General features: G+C 43.3%; 1 protein-coding gene across 3 annotated transcripts in view; it reads right to left on the bottom strand.

Annotated features, from left to right (window-relative positions):
- The window catches only part of PPP2R3B (protein phosphatase 2 regulatory subunit B''beta), an 80,292-nt gene extending 76,076 nt beyond the window's left edge, over nt 1-4,216 (bottom strand). Inside the window, exons 1-2 of one of the 3 annotated variants that reach the window (XM_083361990.1) lie at nt 4,074-4,216; nt 945-1,362 (exon numbers count right to left, since the gene is read on the bottom strand). In XM_083361990.1, the coding sequence (XP_083218116.1) occupies nt 945-1,286 (342 nt within the window). In that variant the 5' untranslated portion in view covers nt 1,287-1,362; nt 4,074-4,216. Of the gene's footprint in view, nt 1-944; nt 1,363-4,068 lie in introns of all 3 variants that reach the window. The other 2 variants (XM_083361991.1, XM_083361989.1) reach the window with 2 other exon arrangements.
- Between the last annotated feature and the right edge of the window lie 14,638 nt (nt 4,217-18,854).

Raw genomic sequence — 18,854 nt, 5'->3', positions numbered from 1 at the left:
CGCTCCATCATTGGAGGTTTTTAAGAAGAGATTGGACAGTCACTTGTCTGAGATGGTATAGGTTCTCCTGCTTGAGCGGGGAGCTGGACTAGAAGACCTCCAAAATTCTATTCTATTCTATTCTATTCTATTCTATTCTATTCTATTCTATTCTATTCTATTCTATTCTATTCTATTCTATTCATTTAATAACTGGGTTGTTAACAACTGCAATGATTCGCTTAACTGTAGCAAGAAACATATAAAATGGGGCAAAACTCACTTAACAAATGTCTTTCTTAGCAGCAAAAATATTGGGTTCAATTGTGATTATAAGTCAAGGACTATCTGTATAGCCCTCAAAAGGTAAAATACATTGCATTAGTATTGATTAAAGAAATACATTCATATTTTCTCCCATGTGGATTACAGGGAAGATTTCTATTTGATAGTCATAGAAGTAGAACAACTACTACTATTACATTGGCACTGCACAAAATAACATTAAAACCATTTAACATCTATTACTTGCTAACGCAAACAGTTACATATTGAATAGTCTACCTCAGAATGAATCTACTATATAAACACATTCTTGATTAACAGAATTACCAATGATGGCACAAAATTATCTGCCATAATAGCAATTTCCTTCTGTGGAGTACTTTTCTAATAAGCTTCTGGTTTATTATTACTATCAAAATACAAGAAGTTCCATAGTAAGTCCCATAAATTACTGTTTAAATAATATTTTGATGTTGTTTTAAATAAGGATAATCATTTGAAGTGAATAAAGTTTCTTGTGGGATTGGTTATGAAATTGACAAATGAATCAGGAACTATGGAGAAATTTTTTTAAAAATAACATTTATGCTGCAACATAGCAATCTACCAAAATAGCTTTTTGTTACAGTGCAAGAAATTTGATCTAATCTGGTAACTGATCACGTAATTAAGCCACTTACATTTCTGCTACTTGAAGATCTGCGCTTTCCTCTAATACCAGAACAGCTCCTAGGACTTGTTGGGGTACTGAATGGGAGAGTGGTAGAAAGGTGAGGAGGACTTGGAGTCAAAGGAGACATCAGAGTGCCTAACATGCTTTGCTTGGAGACATAGTTAATTTGAGAAAGAATGTTTTCATTGTCCCCATCATCACCGCTACCTATTTCAATCTTTTCTTCACTGGTTATACTTCTTAAATAGTCTTTGAGCATCACTTGAGTTGCTGTTTCACTCAACCAACACAAAAAGAGCTCATCCACTTTCATTTTTAGTACAGGCTGTAGAACTTTCACAGTTGGCATCTTCTCCTCCTCTCAATATATTTTTTTGCTGAATGAAATAGATGAACTTCTCAATTCAGATTAAACAGATTTCCACCTGAAAGACAAAGTGCCTGTTAAAAAGATTTCATTTAAAATTATTGAATCTGTTTGTCTAGCTAGCTATTATCTATCATCCATCCATCCATTTAAAATATAAAGACGGAAAAGATATCATGATGTTATTAATAGTTTTACATGTTTTAGATTGTGGAATTATAGAACATGAAGATTAAAGTCTTTCTCTCCATAATTTGTCAATTGAGGAACAAGTTAGCAGTATATGTTTATAAAACATTTTGAATATGAGAAAAACAATTTTATGTTGGGGTACTAGATCTTGGTTACAAAATATCATATGACCATGTTTCTTGTGTCTCTTGTTGCCATTTTGTATTTTTATTTTTGTAGCCTAGGTCTATAAAGCTATATGAAGAATCCATCTTTTTCAATTATTCATTTTATTAAAAAAGTAAAGGTAAAGGTTCCCCCGCACATGCGTGCTAGTCGTTAGGTTTATTTTAAAATGATGAAATGAAGGATTTGATTTGGACACGTGCAACATAAATTAACAGCATAAATTAAAATTAAACAATTAATGAAAACCCAGATGTATTAATCTACAAGGATTTGAAACAGGATTTGATTTGGACATGTGCAACATAAATTAACAGCATAAATTAGAATTATACAATTAATGAAATCCCAGATGTATTAATCTACAAGGTCATTTAAGGCAGGGGTCCCCAACCCCTGAGTTGCAGACCAGGACCAGTCCGTGCAACAAGACAGCGAGCAAGCAAAGCTTCATCTGTGCATGTGCAGGATTTAGATTGTATGTGAAACTATACCCTCTCCCTAGCAGAAGCCAGTTTTTCTTCCAGAATGGGTCTCTGTTGCTAGAAATGTTGGGAACTGCTGATTTAAGGCATAACACTCTTTATTGGTTTATCATACTCAACATTACTAATCTACTTTAGTGAACTCAAAAAATGCTATCTATAACCAAGTCTTATGAAACATGAACCAGAGACACTAACATGGGTTCAGCTAATCAGTTTAACTTTGTAGTTTGAAAAATGTAGAGCTGCTTCAGACATTACAGACACACAACAGTATCATTCTGCTACTAATTCAAGTAGCTACATTCATGTTCAATCAAACCTGAAAACAAAAAAACAAACAAAATGGGACCCTGTTTTATGGAAACAGCTTATTAAAGTAATTTTTTATGAAACATATTTTGTCAAACTCACATGGAAATTTGAAATAAACTTGTGGATGCCTTTATAAATGGCTGAGCAGTAATATACTTCCATGTGGCCTGAAGTGCTTTTGAATTATTTTTGAAATATGCACAGTAAATATACTGAACCTCAGCCCCCATTCAACTTTAATAAGAAAATGGGAAAAATGTGATCTATATGCTTTTATTTGGGAGTAAGACCCACTGAATTCATTTCTTCCTGATCTGATATAAATGCATACATCAAACACTTCAGACTAAAATACTACTTCACCTCTGAGAATTATAAAGTACATATTAGGTTAACATTACCAATAAAATATAGCCATTCTATCTTTTCCTCATTAAGTGTAACTTTTTAACAGGTGGTCATAAGCAAGGGAAGCAACAGCAGTGTGAAGCTTTTTAAAGTCAGTGAAAACAAATACAAGTAGCCCTTGACTTATGACCAAAATTGAACCCAACATTTCTGTTGTTAAGTGAGACATTTGTTAAGTGAATTTGGCCCCATTTTACAACCTTTCTTGCCACGGTTGTTAAATTAATCATTGTAATTGCTAAGTTAGTAACACGGTCTTCCCCAATGCCTTTGCTTGTCAGGTCACAAAAAGTGATCACATGACTCCAGAACACTGCAACTGTCATAAATATGACTCATTTGCCAAGCATCTGAATTTTGATCATGTGACCATGGGGAGGCTGCAATGGCCGTAGGTGTGAAAAACAGTCACTTTTTTCAGTGCTGTTGTAACTTCTAATGGTCACTAAATGAAATGTTGCAAATCGAGAACTACCTGTACTTCAATATCTCTTATTCTGGGTAGCATTCAGAAGAACATTTAGCATTCGTAAAGCATTTGGGCAGTCAGTTGCCAAGGCTCAGTCTTTTTAGCTACTTAGACCAGATATATTGGAATAGATTGTAAATACTGGGTGATTTTTTTAAAGACCTTTTATGATATTGTTTCCCTTCTCGTAAGTCAGGGGTAGGCAACCTCAGCTTTTATGACTCATAGACTTCAACTCCCAGAATTCCTGAGTCAGCATAGCTGACTCAGGAATTCTGGGAGTTGAAGTCCATGAGTCATAAAAGAGCCGAGGTTGCCTACCCCTGTCCTAAGTGCTCAAAATAGGATCTTGGAGCTGGAATGCTGCTAGCTCAAAATTTACTTCAATCTCCAGCAAATAATTCGTGCCACCCCTGGACATCCCCCTTCCTTCTCCATCCTAAAAAAGATCCACGCGGGGATTTCGTTTCTTTTTTAGACGTTAGCAGTTTCTTCAAAAGCGGAATAGAGATAGTCTACAAGTAACGCCAACACAAGACTTTGAGCCTTATATTTTCTCTTTCTGTGAAAAGAGAAGAGGAAACTTTCCCCAGGCTGAAAGAAAAAAGTTGGTGGAATCATGGCTGGAATGCAGCTCTTCCGCAAAAGGTTAGCTAAATTGAGCTGCTAGAGTGACTCCAAGCCCGTTATTTGTTCCGAAAAGCACAGTTGTGCTTATAAATAGAATTACCATACATCCGGATTTTCCCGGACATGTCCTGTTTTAGGTCCAATCTCGTTCCGTCGGGCGTAAAAACAAACAAACAAAAAAAATCCGTCTGAAACGTCCGCAGCGGCGGCGGGGATGCAGGCTAAATACCAGCAGCAGGCAGGAAGAAACGGGGCGGGGCTTCCCAGCGGTAGCGTCTTACATAGTGCGTCACTGCTGCTGCCTCCTCATTGGTGGGTGAAAGAAAGGACGCGTGACTAGAGAATATACAGAAGCACATTTTGAAAAGTTGCTGCAGTTATGAGAGGTTGTGCAGGAAACGGTTTGTTGCGGACAACCAATGATGAACTACCTGCGCTACCTTGTGATTCCATACCAGTGCGATTTAATTCTGCAAACATTAGCCTTTGGGGACTCGTGACCAGAAAAATATGCTTTTACACGATATACCGTGGCATATCTTGCAGAAAATAAACGCAGCAGTGGTAAAGAATTCTAATTTTTTTTTCAGGGAAACAGTAATTTGGTAAATTGAAAGCTTGGTTTAATACCTCTGATTCCTTCAGGAATGTTAACGAACACGCTGATCTCGAGAGAAATGCTTAATGCTTAAATCTAAATTTAGTATTGAAATAAAATTAATTTCAATTGATTTATTCAATTTCAAAATCAATATCAATTGTCAATCGCAGCCATTCTTTATGTTAATATCGAGAAGAAGCATTATACTAATGGGCAGAGACTTGTTTTTTGCTCTAACTCCTTAAAGTGACAAATCCCATTTCCTGTTGGAAAATTATTCGTGGTGCCACTTGCATGGCCAAAAGAAATGTTGGAAGAAGAGTCTTCATTATGGTTCATCCAAACTGGGAATAAACATGGCAACTGCTTTGGGAAGAAGGTTGTAGTTTATTGGAGAGGAGAGCCAGACAGAAAGATGGTTCCAGCAGAAAAGAAGGGCTGACCACATGTGGGTAGTGGGTTTTTATACTCCCTAGACTCTATTGTTTGGAGTGATTTCCGGTTCCTGTTTGAGGCTATTTTCTGTGTGTCCTTAGTCCAGGTGTGCCTCTCTAAGAATCTTGCTGTTTGTATATCCCAGCCCACCTCCCTGGGGCTGGGGTATGTAGATTTTTAGATGTCTCTAGTCTTCATAGCTTCTACCTTTCTGAATGGTTTACATCTGCATTTCTATAGAATTGCTTTCTGCTTGGGGAAGGGAGACTTGGGGCTATTAAGAAAACTCAGCATGCTTTCCTTGTTCAATTTCTTTTTAGGAAATATATTTTTCTGCCCTTTTAATATTTCCTTCTCTGGGGAGCTGACTTCCCACAAATGTCTCTTAGAACTGTTAAACAGTTCTCCTGTTCAACATCTACATGAAACCGCTGGGTGAGATCATTCGTGGTTTTGGAGTAGGGTACCATCAGTATGCTGATGACACCCAGCTTTTCATCTCAACTCCAAACAGTATCAGTGATGCCCTTGACGTGATGTCCCGCTGCCTGAAAGCGGTCCGGGAATGGATGGGGAGGAACAGGCTTCAACTCAACCCGGACAAGACTGAATGGCTGTACGTACCGGCAAGCCAGGATACTCAGATCATTCCATCCCTTAACATCGGGGATGAGTTATTACCCCCTGTTGCTAGGGCCCACAACCTGGGTGTCCTCCTAGACTCGCAGCTATCCCTGGAAGATCACATAGGAGCTGTGACCAAGGGGGCCTTCTCCCGGGTTCGACTGGTGCGCCAACTACGGCCTTATCTGGACCTGGATGCCTTACCTACAGTCACCCATGCACTTGTGACCTCTCGCCTAGACTACTGTAATGCTCTCTACATGGGGCTGCCCTTGAGAGCCACTTGGAAGCTTCAGCTGGTGCAAAGTGCAGCTGCACGGACACTTTTGGGGGCCTCCCGATACTCCCATATCACACCACTCCTCCGTGAGCTGCACTGGCTTCCGGTTGCCTTCCGAGTGAAATTCAAGGTGCTAACAATGACATACAAAGCCCTACATGGCATGGGTCCGGACTACCTACGGGAGCACCTTCTGCCAACGTCAACACCCCTCCGTCCTGTGCGCTCCCACAGAGAGGGCCTCCTCAGGGTGCCACCGCTCAAGGAATGTCGGCTGGTGGCCCCCAGGGGGAGGGCATTCTCAGTGGGTGCGCCAGCCCTCTGGAACTGCTTGCCTACCGAAATCCGGATGGCCCCCGACCTCCGCACCTTCCGGCGTGATTTAAAAACTTACCTGTTCCAGCAGTCCGGCCTGGCCTGATAGCTCTTGGGGTCTCAGTTGTTTTTACTATTGTTTTCACTATTGTTCAATCTGTATACCTACCTTACTCTGTACACCGCCCCGAGTCCCTCGGGAGAAGGGCGGTATATAAAAACAAACAAACAAACAAACAAACAAACAAATAAATAAATAAATAAATATATTCCCTCACCAATGCCAAGTTAGAGGGATAATAGAAAGTAACAACTTGGCTGTTCGGTTGCTAAAAAGGCCTCTATTTTGAAGGTACCTTTTATGCAGGTTTCCTTCTTCTTCTCTTCCATTTTGTCATAAAATCAGTGCTTTTTTTCTAAAAAAAAGGTGCTGGAACTCAGAGGCGCTGTCACGGGGAGCGATGCCAGTGTCTTGCTATGGCGTCGCCGCCCATCCTTTGCACCCCTGCGGCTTGGAGCCAAATGCCGTGGGGATTTTCCCCCCCCACAGCCACCGTGGGGATTCCCCTCCCTGCACTTGCCACGCCGCAGGCCGTGCTGAGCCCCCACCCGGAGCTGCTCCGAACCCCGACCCAGAGCTGTGTTCCTCGTGGCAGTGGTCTCCAGCGCCAAACAGCCTCTTTCCAACCACATCCAGAAAAATTTGTAACAAACATTGGAATTCTCAAGGCCATGTTTGGTATTTCCCAGCAATCTGTTACTGGAAGGAAAAAGCAATCCCTGCTGCGTTACTGATCCCAGAGAAGCATTTCCATGTATGCAGGTATCCTTAGGGTGCCATAGTTATGGATGAGAAATACTGGTTGCAAAGTTGGCTTTTCTGGATGTAATACAGATATTTTGGACATTTTTGTTTCTTTCCATGTTTGACATTTTTAAAAAGGCATATGCTACTGACTACACTTATGCACATATGTAACATCTTTTGCTAGGATAGATGACCACTGCTTGTCCAGAATATGAAAAGTGAAAGATTGTGACTAAATAAAATTTTAATGTACAGATAATACAGCCAGAAATTATTTTAGCCTTTTTAATAAATGTTGTTATTGATGTTGTCGGTGGAGTTTCCCAGACTCATAGTTTGGGGTGACTTCAACCTGCCTTCCCTGGGAGGGTTGTCAGAGTTAGCTCGGGAGTTCATGGCTTCCATGATGGCCATGGACCTGACCCAAGTAATTCAGGGCCCGACACATGGGGGGGTCACATTCTCGACCTGGTTTTCTTATCTGGGCAGTGGTTTGATGATCTTGGAGGGGGCTCGCCATCTATTGTCCCCCTGTCATGGTCCGATCATCACCTCCTGCGGCTGGTCTTCCACTATGCCACCCCCCGCTGCTGGGCTGCGGAACCGACCAGGTGGTTCCGCCCCAGGCGCCTAATGGATCCGGAACGGTTCCAGACGGCACTTGGGTCTATACCTATCTCCCTCACTCACAGCCTGGCCGATACCTTGGTGGATGCCTGGGAAAGGGCAGCCACCGAGGCACTCGACCGTGTTGTATCCTTGCGACCCCTGACCCAGCGCAGATCCCGTTGGGCCCCATGGTTTTCTGTGGAGCTCCGGGAGATGAAGCATTGGAGACGGGGTCTAGAGAGCGGTTGGAGGTCCACCTGGTCCAAATCTGACTGATTGCGACTAAGAACCTTTACGAAGTCTTACCTCGCGGCGATGAGGACGGCGAAGTCTAACTACGCTGCCCTCATCGTGTCCGCAACGGCCCTGCCTGAACTTCTCGGCATCCTCTCAGGGTTGACGGTTGAGTTTCCCAGACTTATAGTTCTGGGTGACTTTAACCTGCCTTCTCTGGGAGGGTCGTCTGAGTTGGCCCTGGAGTTCATAGCCTCCATGACAGCCATGGACCTGACCCAAGTAATTCAGGGTCCGACTCATGGGGGAGGACACACTCTCGACCTAGTTTTCTTATCTGGGCAGTGGTTTGATGATCTGGGAGGGGGCTCGCCATCTATTGTTCCCCTGTCATGGTCTGTTCATCACCTCCTGCGGTTGGTCTTCCACTATGCCACCCCCCGCTGCTGGGCTGCGGAACCGACCAGGTGGTTCCGCCCCAGGCGCGTAATGGATCCGGAACGCTTCCAGACGGTGCTTGAGTCTATACCTATCCCCCTCGCTCACAGCCCGGCCGACACCTTGGTGGATGCCTAGGAAAGGGCTGCCACCAAGGCACTCGACTGTGTTGTACCCTTGCAACCCCTGACCCGGCGCAGATGCCGGTGGGCTCCATGGTTTTCTGTGGAGCTCTGGGAGATGAAGCGTCGGAGATGAGGTCTAGAGAGATGTTGGAGATCCAGCCGGTCTGAGTCTGACTGGTTGCGGTTAAGAACCTTTACAAGCTCTTATCTCGCGGTGATGAGGACAGCGAAGTCTAATTACTTCGCTGCCCTCATCGCATCCGCAGATAATCGCCTGGCTGCCCTGTTTAGGGTGACTCGCTCCCTCCTTAATCAGGAGGTGAAGGAGGAGCCCTTACAGGGGTGAGCCGAGGAGTTTAGCTATCATCTGACGGACAAAATCGCTCAGATTTGAGCCGGTTTGGATTCTGACTGGGCAGAAACTGACGGGGAGGAATCGAGCAGTCTAGAGAATGTTACCTGGAGTGAATTCGATCCTGTGACCCCAGTTGAGTTGGACAGGATCATGAGGAGACTGAGTTCCGCCACGTGTTTATTAGACCCGTGCCCCTCCTGGCTGGTATATGCAGCCCGGGAGGAGACACGAAGCTGGTTCCAGGCAGTAATAACTGCTTCTTTGAAGGAGGGTACCTTCCCTGCTGCCTTGAAGGAGGCGGTGGTGAGGCCCCTCCTCAAGAAGCCTACCCTGGACCCAGCTATTTTGAACAACTACCATCCAGTCTCCAACCTTCGCTTTCTTGCGAGGGTGGTTGAGAGCATGGTGGCACTTCAGCTCCCTCTGTTCCTGGAGGAAACTGATTATCTGGACCCATACCAATCGGTCTTCAGGACCGGGTACAACACGGAGACGGCATTGGTTGCGCTGGTGAATGATCTCTGCCGGGCTCGGGATAGGGGTTGTTCCTCTGTCCTAGTCCTATTAGACCTCTCAGCGTCTTTTGATACCATCGACCATGGTATCCTACTGCGACGTCTCAGGGGGTTGGGAGTGGGAGGCACTGTTTTGCGGTGGTTCTCCTCCTACCTCCTGGGCCGCTCGCAGTCGGTGTTGACGGGAGGGCAGAGGTCTGCCTCGAGGCCTCTTGTTTGTGGAGTTCCTCAGGGGTCGGTCCTCTCTCCACTCTTGTTCAACATCTATACGAAGCCGCTGGGTGAGCTCATTCGTCGTTTTGGGGTGGGGTATCATCAGTATGCTGATTATACCCAGCTTTTTCTTTCCACCCCGAAGCAACCCAGTGATGCCCTCGACGTGATGTCCCGTTGCCTGGAAGCAGTCCGGGTTTGGATGGGGAGAAACAGGCTTCGTCTCAATCCTGCCAAGACTGAGTGGCTGTGCATACCGGCATCTCAGACTAACCAATCTTTTCCATCGTTAACTATGGGGGGTGAGGTGTTACCCCCTGTTGATAGGGCCCGCAACTTGGGTGTCCTCCTGGATTCACGGCTCAGTTTGGAAGATCATATAGGAGCCGTGGCCAGGGGGGCTTTTGCCCAGGTTCGCCTGGTGCGCCAGTTACGGCCCTATCTGGACCGAGATGTGCTACGCACAGTCACCCATGCACTCGTGACCTCCCGGCTAGACTACTGCTATGCTCTCTACATGGGGCTGCCCCTGAGGACCACTCGGAGGCTTCAGCTGGTGCAGAATGCAGCCGCGCGAGTTGTGATGGGAGTCTCCCGATACTCCCATGTAACACCTCTTCTCCGCGAGCTGCATTGGCTTCCGGTTGCCCTCTGGGTGAGATTCAAGGTGCTGGTGATGACCTATAAAGCCCTAAATGGCATGGGCCCGGATTATCTAAGGGAACACCTGCTGCCAGCGTCAATTTCCCATCGTCCTGTGCGCTTCCACAGGGAGGGCCTCTTCAGGGTACCGACGGTCAAGGATTGCCGACAGGCGATTCACAGGGGGAGGGCGTTCTCTGTGGGCATGCCTGCCCTATGGAATCAACTGCCAACGGAACTCCGGACTGCCCCCGACCTTCGTTCTTTTCGCCGGGACCTAAAAACCTGGCTTTGAGCTATCTGGTCTGGACTGAGGGGTTTAATGTTTTTAAATTGTGATTTAATTTTTGCGGCTAGACTTAATTTAATTTTATTTTAATTTTATATTGGATTGTTTTTAAATTTTGCCTTGTAAACCGCCCTGAGTCCTTTGGGAATAGGGCGGTATATAAACCGAAGAAAGAAAGAAAGAAAGAAAGAAAGAAAGAAAGAAAGAAAGAAAGAAAGAAAGAAAGAAAGAAAGAAAGAAAGAAGAAAGAAAGAATGAATGAATATTTCATTTTCTGGGGAGCTGACTTCCCTCAGAAGCATCCTAGCTTCACCAGTTGTATTGCATTTAGTTGTGCCTGAGGGTCGTGCCTGAGGGTCCCATATGAGCTGAGACATGATTTTGCCCATGAACATACAGTCAAGTTCAGAGACGTGATTTTGTATATAAACATTGATTTAGCAAGACATCTGAGATTTTGAACAGCAGATATTGGTTTAGCATAAAGCTTGATGCGAGCTCAAAGACTGCCAATTTTATATTAGAAATGACAGTTATCTTGCAGAATGTTGCTTTAAAAAAAGATTCTATTAAATTTTAAAAATATTACAGCTAACATTTCTTGAAAAGCATTTCTTTTAAACATTTTAAGCATTGATTTTGTAAGCTTTTGCTGGCAAATAAAATCTGAGACTCTCACAAGCCAAAGCAGAAACTCAGACAGAGGCTTCAGGAATGGGAAAAACAGCTCTTTAATTGGCTGAGAAAAGCAGCTTGGGTGGCCAGCCTCCCAGCATACAGGCAGTGTGCTAGGGAAGAGCCACACATGGGGGAGGGGGGGTGTTTGTTTTTATACAGAGTTGTCCAGTCACAACAGCACGAGACATCAAGGGGACAAAGAAGTGGTTTCATTGGCTTTTAAATGGTTAAATAATACTTATGTGTCATCAATTCCTTTGGCATCACCGTTTCATTTGCATCCAGGTACATGACTCCTTTTGTTTAAGGCAGGGCTTTTCAACCTTTTCACCCATTGTACCACATTTAGGATATGGCAACATCCGAGTACTATCAGTCACCTAGCAAGGTGTGAAAAACTTGACCCCCCCCAAAAAAAGGAAAAAAAAGTCGTCGACTTACAACAGTTCACTTAGTGACTGTTCAAAGTTACAATAGCACTAAAAAAAGTGCCCCCCAAGCCACGGCTGAGCAAGACACCTGCCTGCCTGCCCAGCGGCGCTCTTCCTCCTGTCCGAGGTTTTCATTGTTGTGAGCATTTCTGTCGAGGATTGGCAGTGGGGGTGGGGTGGGGTGTTTGGTTTTTATTCCCCCACACACTGTCTGCTGGCAGGCTGCAGCAGGTTTTGGTCATTTCACATGATTCTGGGACATTATGACCGTCATAAATATGCATCAGTTGCCAAGCATCTGAATGTAAATCACAAGACCCTGGAGATGCTGCAACATTCTAGCTGATGGGCACTTCTTCTGGGCTCAGAAGCACCAGGATCAGCGCTGAGCTTCAGCTGGAGCCTGGCGCTGATCCTGGCGCTTCCACTGAGCCCTGACAGCCCTGCAGCTCCAGCCATCTCTTGCTCAGGCTTGTGCGGTGCTGCCACCAGTTCAACTGTCAACCTCAACTGTCATAAATATGAACCAATTGCCAAGCATCCAAATTTTGATCATGTGGCCATGGGGATGCTGCAACAGTCATTAAATGTGAAAATCGGTCATGTCATTTTTTCCTATGCCATTGTAACTTTGAATGGTTACTAAATGAATGGTTGTAAGTCGAGGATTACCTGTACTGTTAAAATCAGGAAAATTAAAACCGCAACCTCATAAAAGGGATGTAACTTTAAGATGGATGTCATGGTTATTTCCCCCTTTCATAAACATGTAATAGTAAATTTATAAATCTGTTTAACATTGAAGGGATTTTATTATGCTTAAGGTTGATGTTAGTAATATTGATATTAGTAGTGATACTTTGTAATTGTGTGTGTGTGTGTGTGTGTGGTGTGTGTGTTTTCGTAGATTTTCACGGGTACAGGTATGTAGGTCTTGGCGTATTTGGGTCTTTTCCCGTGTAAGATTGATAGTGTCTTGGCGACGTTTCGACGAGGTCCCACTCATCATTTTCAGGCTGGTGTCTTTGGCTTTGTGCATGATTTGTGTGTGATTGCTTACAAGAAAAGAGCATGGTAAGTGGGGAGGGGAAAATGGAGTTATGGTGGAACCTGGGTTGTTGTGTATGAGTCATCATCTAGGAATTATTTTTCTGTACCTTTTGGTTCCTAGTACCAAGACCAGATCTCTTTGTTCTGAAGGGTGGAAGACATCTTTCCTGGTTGTTGCATTTATCTCTCTACCAGCCACGAAGAGAGATGTGGCCACCCAACTCTATTTTGATTAAAATAAAAGTTGTTTGCTTGCTGAAACCTCAGCTCAGGAGTTTCTTTTAGCTCTTTTAAATTCCTGAGTAATGCTGGGGCAATTGTGAGGCTCAGTGGGAAACCTTACAACATATTTCAGTAGAACCAACATAGGCTTCAAAATGTATATCAGCTTTAATGCAAAATTGTTTTTTTCTACATTCTCCCCCACAAATTTATGAATATGAATTGTGAATTATTCCAATTTATTGCATATCTAGAATTTTTACCATATAGTGAACACTTCTACAAACTTACAACCTGCAAACTTTAGAAAAAAATAAAGCCCAGTGTCATTTGCTTATTCAAGACGAGATGGCATGTTGTTCAGATTCCCAGGAGGGAACAAGAGTCATTGTGTGGCAGAAAGAAGATAGCTTCTCCTAATAATTCCCAGAGTATATGTTTTTAGTGCAAGTAGTCTGCTTTAGTTTGGCAAGACTTCTGTCTATAGGGGAGGCACAATTATGGCAGCATAATTTCTTCAGCTCTAGTATTAATTTCTAATATGGCTTGGTAACGAGAGTAGCTAGTGGCACTGTCCTCATAGATTTAATATGGGACAAGTTAGAGAGAAGAATTAGTGAACTTAATGCTAGTGACAAAAAGGTGGTCCACAGGAGCTAGGGATACAACCCAGCTTCTGCTGAATCATGACATAGTTAATACCATAGTGCCACAAATCATGCATAGAAAAACTTGTATTGGGAGAAGATGAAAAGCACACTTTAACATCAGATTAGATAATATGAAATTAGACATTTTAAGAATGGGGATGAAATTTACATTATGTGCAGATCTTTAAAGCACAGTGAGTGAGAATCTTTGAGCTACAATTAAGGTTTGTATGGAGGAATCCCCCAAAGGGCAAACATGCTCATTAGCTTTGAAGAGAGTCTTTAGGAAGTCTCTAGGACAGGGGTGTCAAACTCAATTTCATTGAGGGCCGAATCAGCATTGCGGTTGCCCTAGGGTGTGTGTGTGGCCAGGATGTGTGTGGCCTACTAGGTGGGAGTTGCTGGAGTGTGTGTGGCCTACTGGGTGGGCATGGCCAGCTCTACATCATTCGTGTCAAGGGTACCTATGGGGGCCTGGGCAGGAGTGGGACAGATCTGAGGGTCTCTGGCAGAAGGAGATGGGACCGGGGCAAGTGCCAAGGCATGGTCCACTGGAGGAGCCTCACTGTTCCTCTCAGGCCATGTGTGGGGGCCTGGACGGTGGCGCGGAGGTCAAATGCCCTGCCCAGCCCTCGAGCACCCACGGCACTAAGCCCAGCCCCACTTCCCCAAGGGGCCGCCCAGCTGCACTTACCTCCTCAAGGCTGCTGCTGCTGTGCTTGCTTTCCTTAGCCAGGTTGCTCATGATGTGTTACGAGGGCAAAGTCAAGAGGGGGCCCCACTCCTTCTCCATGTGAGGAGACCTGGCTTTGTATCCAAAGCTTCCTTAGCAATAGGATGGGAGACCCCCCCAAGATAGGCCAGGAGGAGGGGGCAAGGGGATAGTGAAAGGGCAGTAGGGAAGGACTAAGGCAGGACTTCCCTCAGACCCTCCCTCTCCTTCCTTCCCTTCCTTCCTTCCTTCCTTCCTTCCTTCCTTCCTTCCTTCCTCCCTCCCTCCCTCCCTCCCTCCCTTCCTTCCTTCCTTAGAGTGATGGTAAAATATTTGAGATGAGGGAGGGAGAAAAACAGGCAAGAAACGCAGCTGGGGAAGTGTCATCCTTCATGAGGAATGAAGAAATGCACCATCACCTGGAAGTGGCCAGTACATGGCCCTTGCCTACTTCACATAGCCGGCTTGGTGGGCTCTGAGGGAGGGGATGCCATGAGCAACATGAGAGTTGATGTTACCTGCACAATGCTGCCCAGCCCCCAGCCTGCCCAGTTTTGGCAGGGAGCAGGGTGCTCTCCTCACAATACTGAGAGCCTGAGCCAGGTGGCATGAATCTGAAGAGAAGCGCAACACTGCCTAGCCCCTAGCCTGCCCCAAATAGGCAGGGCTATGTGCTGGCCACTTCCAGGCAATGGTGCATTTCTTCATTCCTCACAAAGGTGATACCTCCCCAGCGCGCGCCCATGGGGCGGGGCTGAAGCAGCAGAGGCTGGTCCTTTGCTGTTTCCAGACGGCCTTGTGGAGCTAACACTGAATGCGTTTCAGCATAGGTGACCACCACAAAATTGTACATTGGCTCCCGGACAGCCTGGGCTGGGGCCAAGGCAGTGGGGGCCGTTCCCTCACTGTTTCAGGATGGGTTCGCGGGCCACATGAAACCGCAGGCCGGATCCAGCCCCCAGGCCTTGTGCTTAACATGTCTGCTCTAGGAAAACTGACAGATTATAATACCTTGTAATTCCAGGTGGAAAAACAAAAAATATTACTGCAGTAGATGTTTTTGCTTTTACGCTGTTAGGTATTACAAGCTAAATTATTACACAACTGTCTTGTGAAAAAAAGATACTCCTTAATTGTAAGATAGCACAAAAATGTAGAAGAGCTCAAATAATGTTCTTATACCACATTCTCATAGTTCTGCATGAAAACAATCTGAAGGAAATTTCTTAAGTTTGATAGTGTTATAGAATTTGTTCAGATGGCAGTAATTAATCAATATTTTAATGAAATAATTTGTCATTAAATTAACCAGGAGTCATACCTAATCAAAGTGCTGATATTTTTATTCAATATATAAAGGACTTTTAAAAAGAAGTATTTGTTGAGAATAGCTTTGTGTACAGTAATAACTACAATACTGTATCTGCAAGATGTCTTCAAGAGGAGGAAGGGAAAAATGTGTTTGCAAACTGAAGTTGAAGGACACTAATGGCAAGTGATGCCCAGCACATATTTTGAACAACTGTGTTCATCATACCGAAAATAATGGATATTGTCATTGTGAACATTATTTTTAAATTTATCAGTACTGTCATAGTGTGGAAAGAAAAATCTTCATCAGGGTCCAGTCCAAGCCGGGAATAAACAAAATGGAGACTGCTTTAGAAAGAAGGTTGTAGTTTATTGGAGAGGAGAGCTAGACGGCAATGTGGCTCTGGGAGAGCTGACTACATGTTGCTGGGAATGGTGGTTTTTTATACCTTCTTGGGCTTTTGTGTTTGGAGTTGTTCCTGCTTGAGGCTTTGTATTTCCTGTGTCATGTACTTTGACCTGAGTCTGAGTGTGCCCTTTTTGTATTCTAATAGTGGTGGGTTAATCCTATTATGTCCCAAAGGTCATATCCTGCTTCCCTGGGCTGTGGCTAATGACTATGTCCTGTGTTGGATTTTTTTTGGTTGAGGGGTTGCTGGTTCTAATTCTATCACTCTGCAGTTGTTAGCTATCAGTTTTGCTGCAAGGGATTTCAAAACATCCTGTCTTGAATGGGCTTCTGCCTGGTGGTCTTTGCTCATGAATGGGGCCGAATGGGATTATCAAATATGCATTTCTAAAAGGTGGTTTCCTGAGTTTCTACTGGGGGCTATTAAGAAAAATGGGGCCTGCTTCTCTGCCTTTAAGATCCTTTGGGGAAATATAATATTCTGCCTTTTAATATTCCCCAAATATTTCTTTATCGGGGGTGGGGGATGTCCTCCCACAATAGTTATAACCAGATGGAGTGCTGTGAGTTTCTTATTATCACTTACTTTCTCATTGCAAGAAAAAATGGCTGTCAGTATTTCCAGGCATCAGAAAGTGGATCTGGGATGATTACAGCCTTCAGATTGTTCTTACTATCCAATATAGATCAAGACATCTTCAAGCATGATTTCACTGAACAAACATGTATTCATTCAAGAAAGGGAAGACAAATATACTGCAAATTTGCTGAAAACCTTGATTTTTGTTCACACCATCATTTTTAACTATCCTTGAATGTAAAGGGATTACATCAAAATACCTGCAAAACTGATGTAGAGGGTGATAAATTCTGTGAAGTTGTCTATACAGGACACGTTTCGGATATTTTTAAAAAAACTGATGAGATTTCTGCAAGGCTTTTTTTTGCTTCATGTCGCTTATTTTGAATGATAATGATAATCTTGCACCAAATGCTTCATAGACAAAGGGGAGGGGAGGGAAGATGCTGATTGATTATATTGTATATATGTTATGTTTTGATCAGGTTGGTAATCTGAAGAAATTTATTTGAAATTTGACAATTTGCTAGTATAGCAGAATCAAATATTTTAAAATTTGAATGTGTAGGAAGAAAAGTCTTCATCATGGTTCAGTCCAAGCCAGGGATAAACAACATGGTGACTGCTTTAGGAAGAAGGTTACAGTTTATTGCAGAGGAGAGCCAGACAGAAAGATGGTTTCAGCAGAAAAAGGACTGAACACATGTAGGGAGTGGGTTTTATATCCTCTGGAGTCTTTTGTTTGGAGTTATTTCCTGTTTCAGGCTTTGTATTTCCTGTGTCACATATTCTGACCTGAGTCTGGGTGTGCCTTTCTGGTATTCTTGATGGTTGTGGGTCAATCCTATTATGTCCAAAGGTCATATCCTGCTTTCCTGGGGCTGGGGTATGTAGATTTTAGGTCTTTGTCTTCCTAAGCTTCCAGCTCCAACCTTCCTGATGGTTTACATTTGCATGTCTATAGAACTGGTTTTCTGCTTGGGGGAAGGAGACCTGGGACTATTAAGAAAACTGGGCATGCTTTCCTGGTTCTTCAATATCTTTTTAGGAAATATATTTTTCTGCCCTTTTAATATTTCCTTCTCTGGGGAGCTGACTTCCCACAAATGTCTCTTAGAACTGTTGAATTCCCTCACCAATGCCAAGTTAGAGGGATAATAGAAAGTAACAACTTGGCTGTTCGGTTGCTAAAAAGGCCTCTGTTTTGAAGGTACTTTTTATGCAGGTTTCCTCAAAAGACATATTGAAAGGTAATCCATCACTGTTGAGAGTTTAAATTTGATATCACTATATAGTAATGCTAAAATACTGTAGAAGCAAATAACTTACTTTTGGGAGAGATTGATAAAAAATGGAAGCTCACAGTTTAATGTGTCAGGTATGTTTCTCTGCAAAAGAATAGCTTACTCTGTTGTTAGTTGTTGAAATTAAGGTAGGATCATCCAGGATTCGTGTTTATGGAAGGTGCTATTTTTTGCCAGGAATCAATTGAGCCATTCACATAAAAGCAATAGTGCATAGGAAGCAGATTTTTTAAATTATAAAATATTGTTAGTTCTAGCAAGTACAATAAAAAACCCCCACAGTGGTCTCAGTTCTGGCCAGATTACAGGCTGGTTCAGTCGATCCTCAACTACTGATACCCCCTTTATATCATAAGCAACCAAGGACTGTCAGAAAGTTGTTCAACATCAGAAAACTACAAAAATATGTATAATATATACAGAATATGTATTATAATTGTGCTAAATCCCCAACATTGTTTTTATCAATTAATGTCATTATATCCGGAACTTTACAGAATTTTGGGATGTAGACCGAAAACTAAACGTTATTTCCTGGAATATGTGACTATTGTATGTTCCAAGATCTCCTTATAGCTAGAGAGTTTGTGGTTTAATTTACCAAAGTTGGAGTGATAGATGAGGGGAAAAAAACAAAACAAAATCCTAGCTGTCCATGTCATGTGTTCCTGGCTTTCAGTTGTGTATCCAGCTGCTAAATTCCATTAAAAGGGAGTTAAAAATACATTAAATATTTTCCTGTTGTGTTGCTGTACTATTGCAGTTGCCATAGCGACAGTAAATTAAGCAAGTCCTGATCAGTGTGAAGGCAAATGAAAGGGGACTTTTTAAAAAGGGTAATCTTATGACAAGAAATATAATTTATCCATGTTATAAAATAATTTTAAGAATATTTACCCATTTAATATTCTCTTGTGCTTCAGTGTTCACAAATAAAGTCAGCCAGAATAAAAGGGTTGCATTTTTTCATGTGACTACAGATTCATTCCTCAGCCCATTTTGGAGAAAGTTTAAACCTGAGAATCTCCCAGTGGATATTGCTAGCTGTAGAATGCT

The sequence above is a fragment of the Vipera ursinii genome (genome assembly GCF_947247035.1).
Source record: "Vipera ursinii genome assembly, chromosome: 4".
NCBI classification, from domain to species: Eukaryota; Metazoa; Chordata; class Lepidosauria; order Squamata; family Viperidae; genus Vipera; species Vipera ursinii.
The sequence above is the reverse complement of the archived record's forward strand: the minus strand, read 5'-3'. Positions and strand labels throughout refer to the sequence as shown.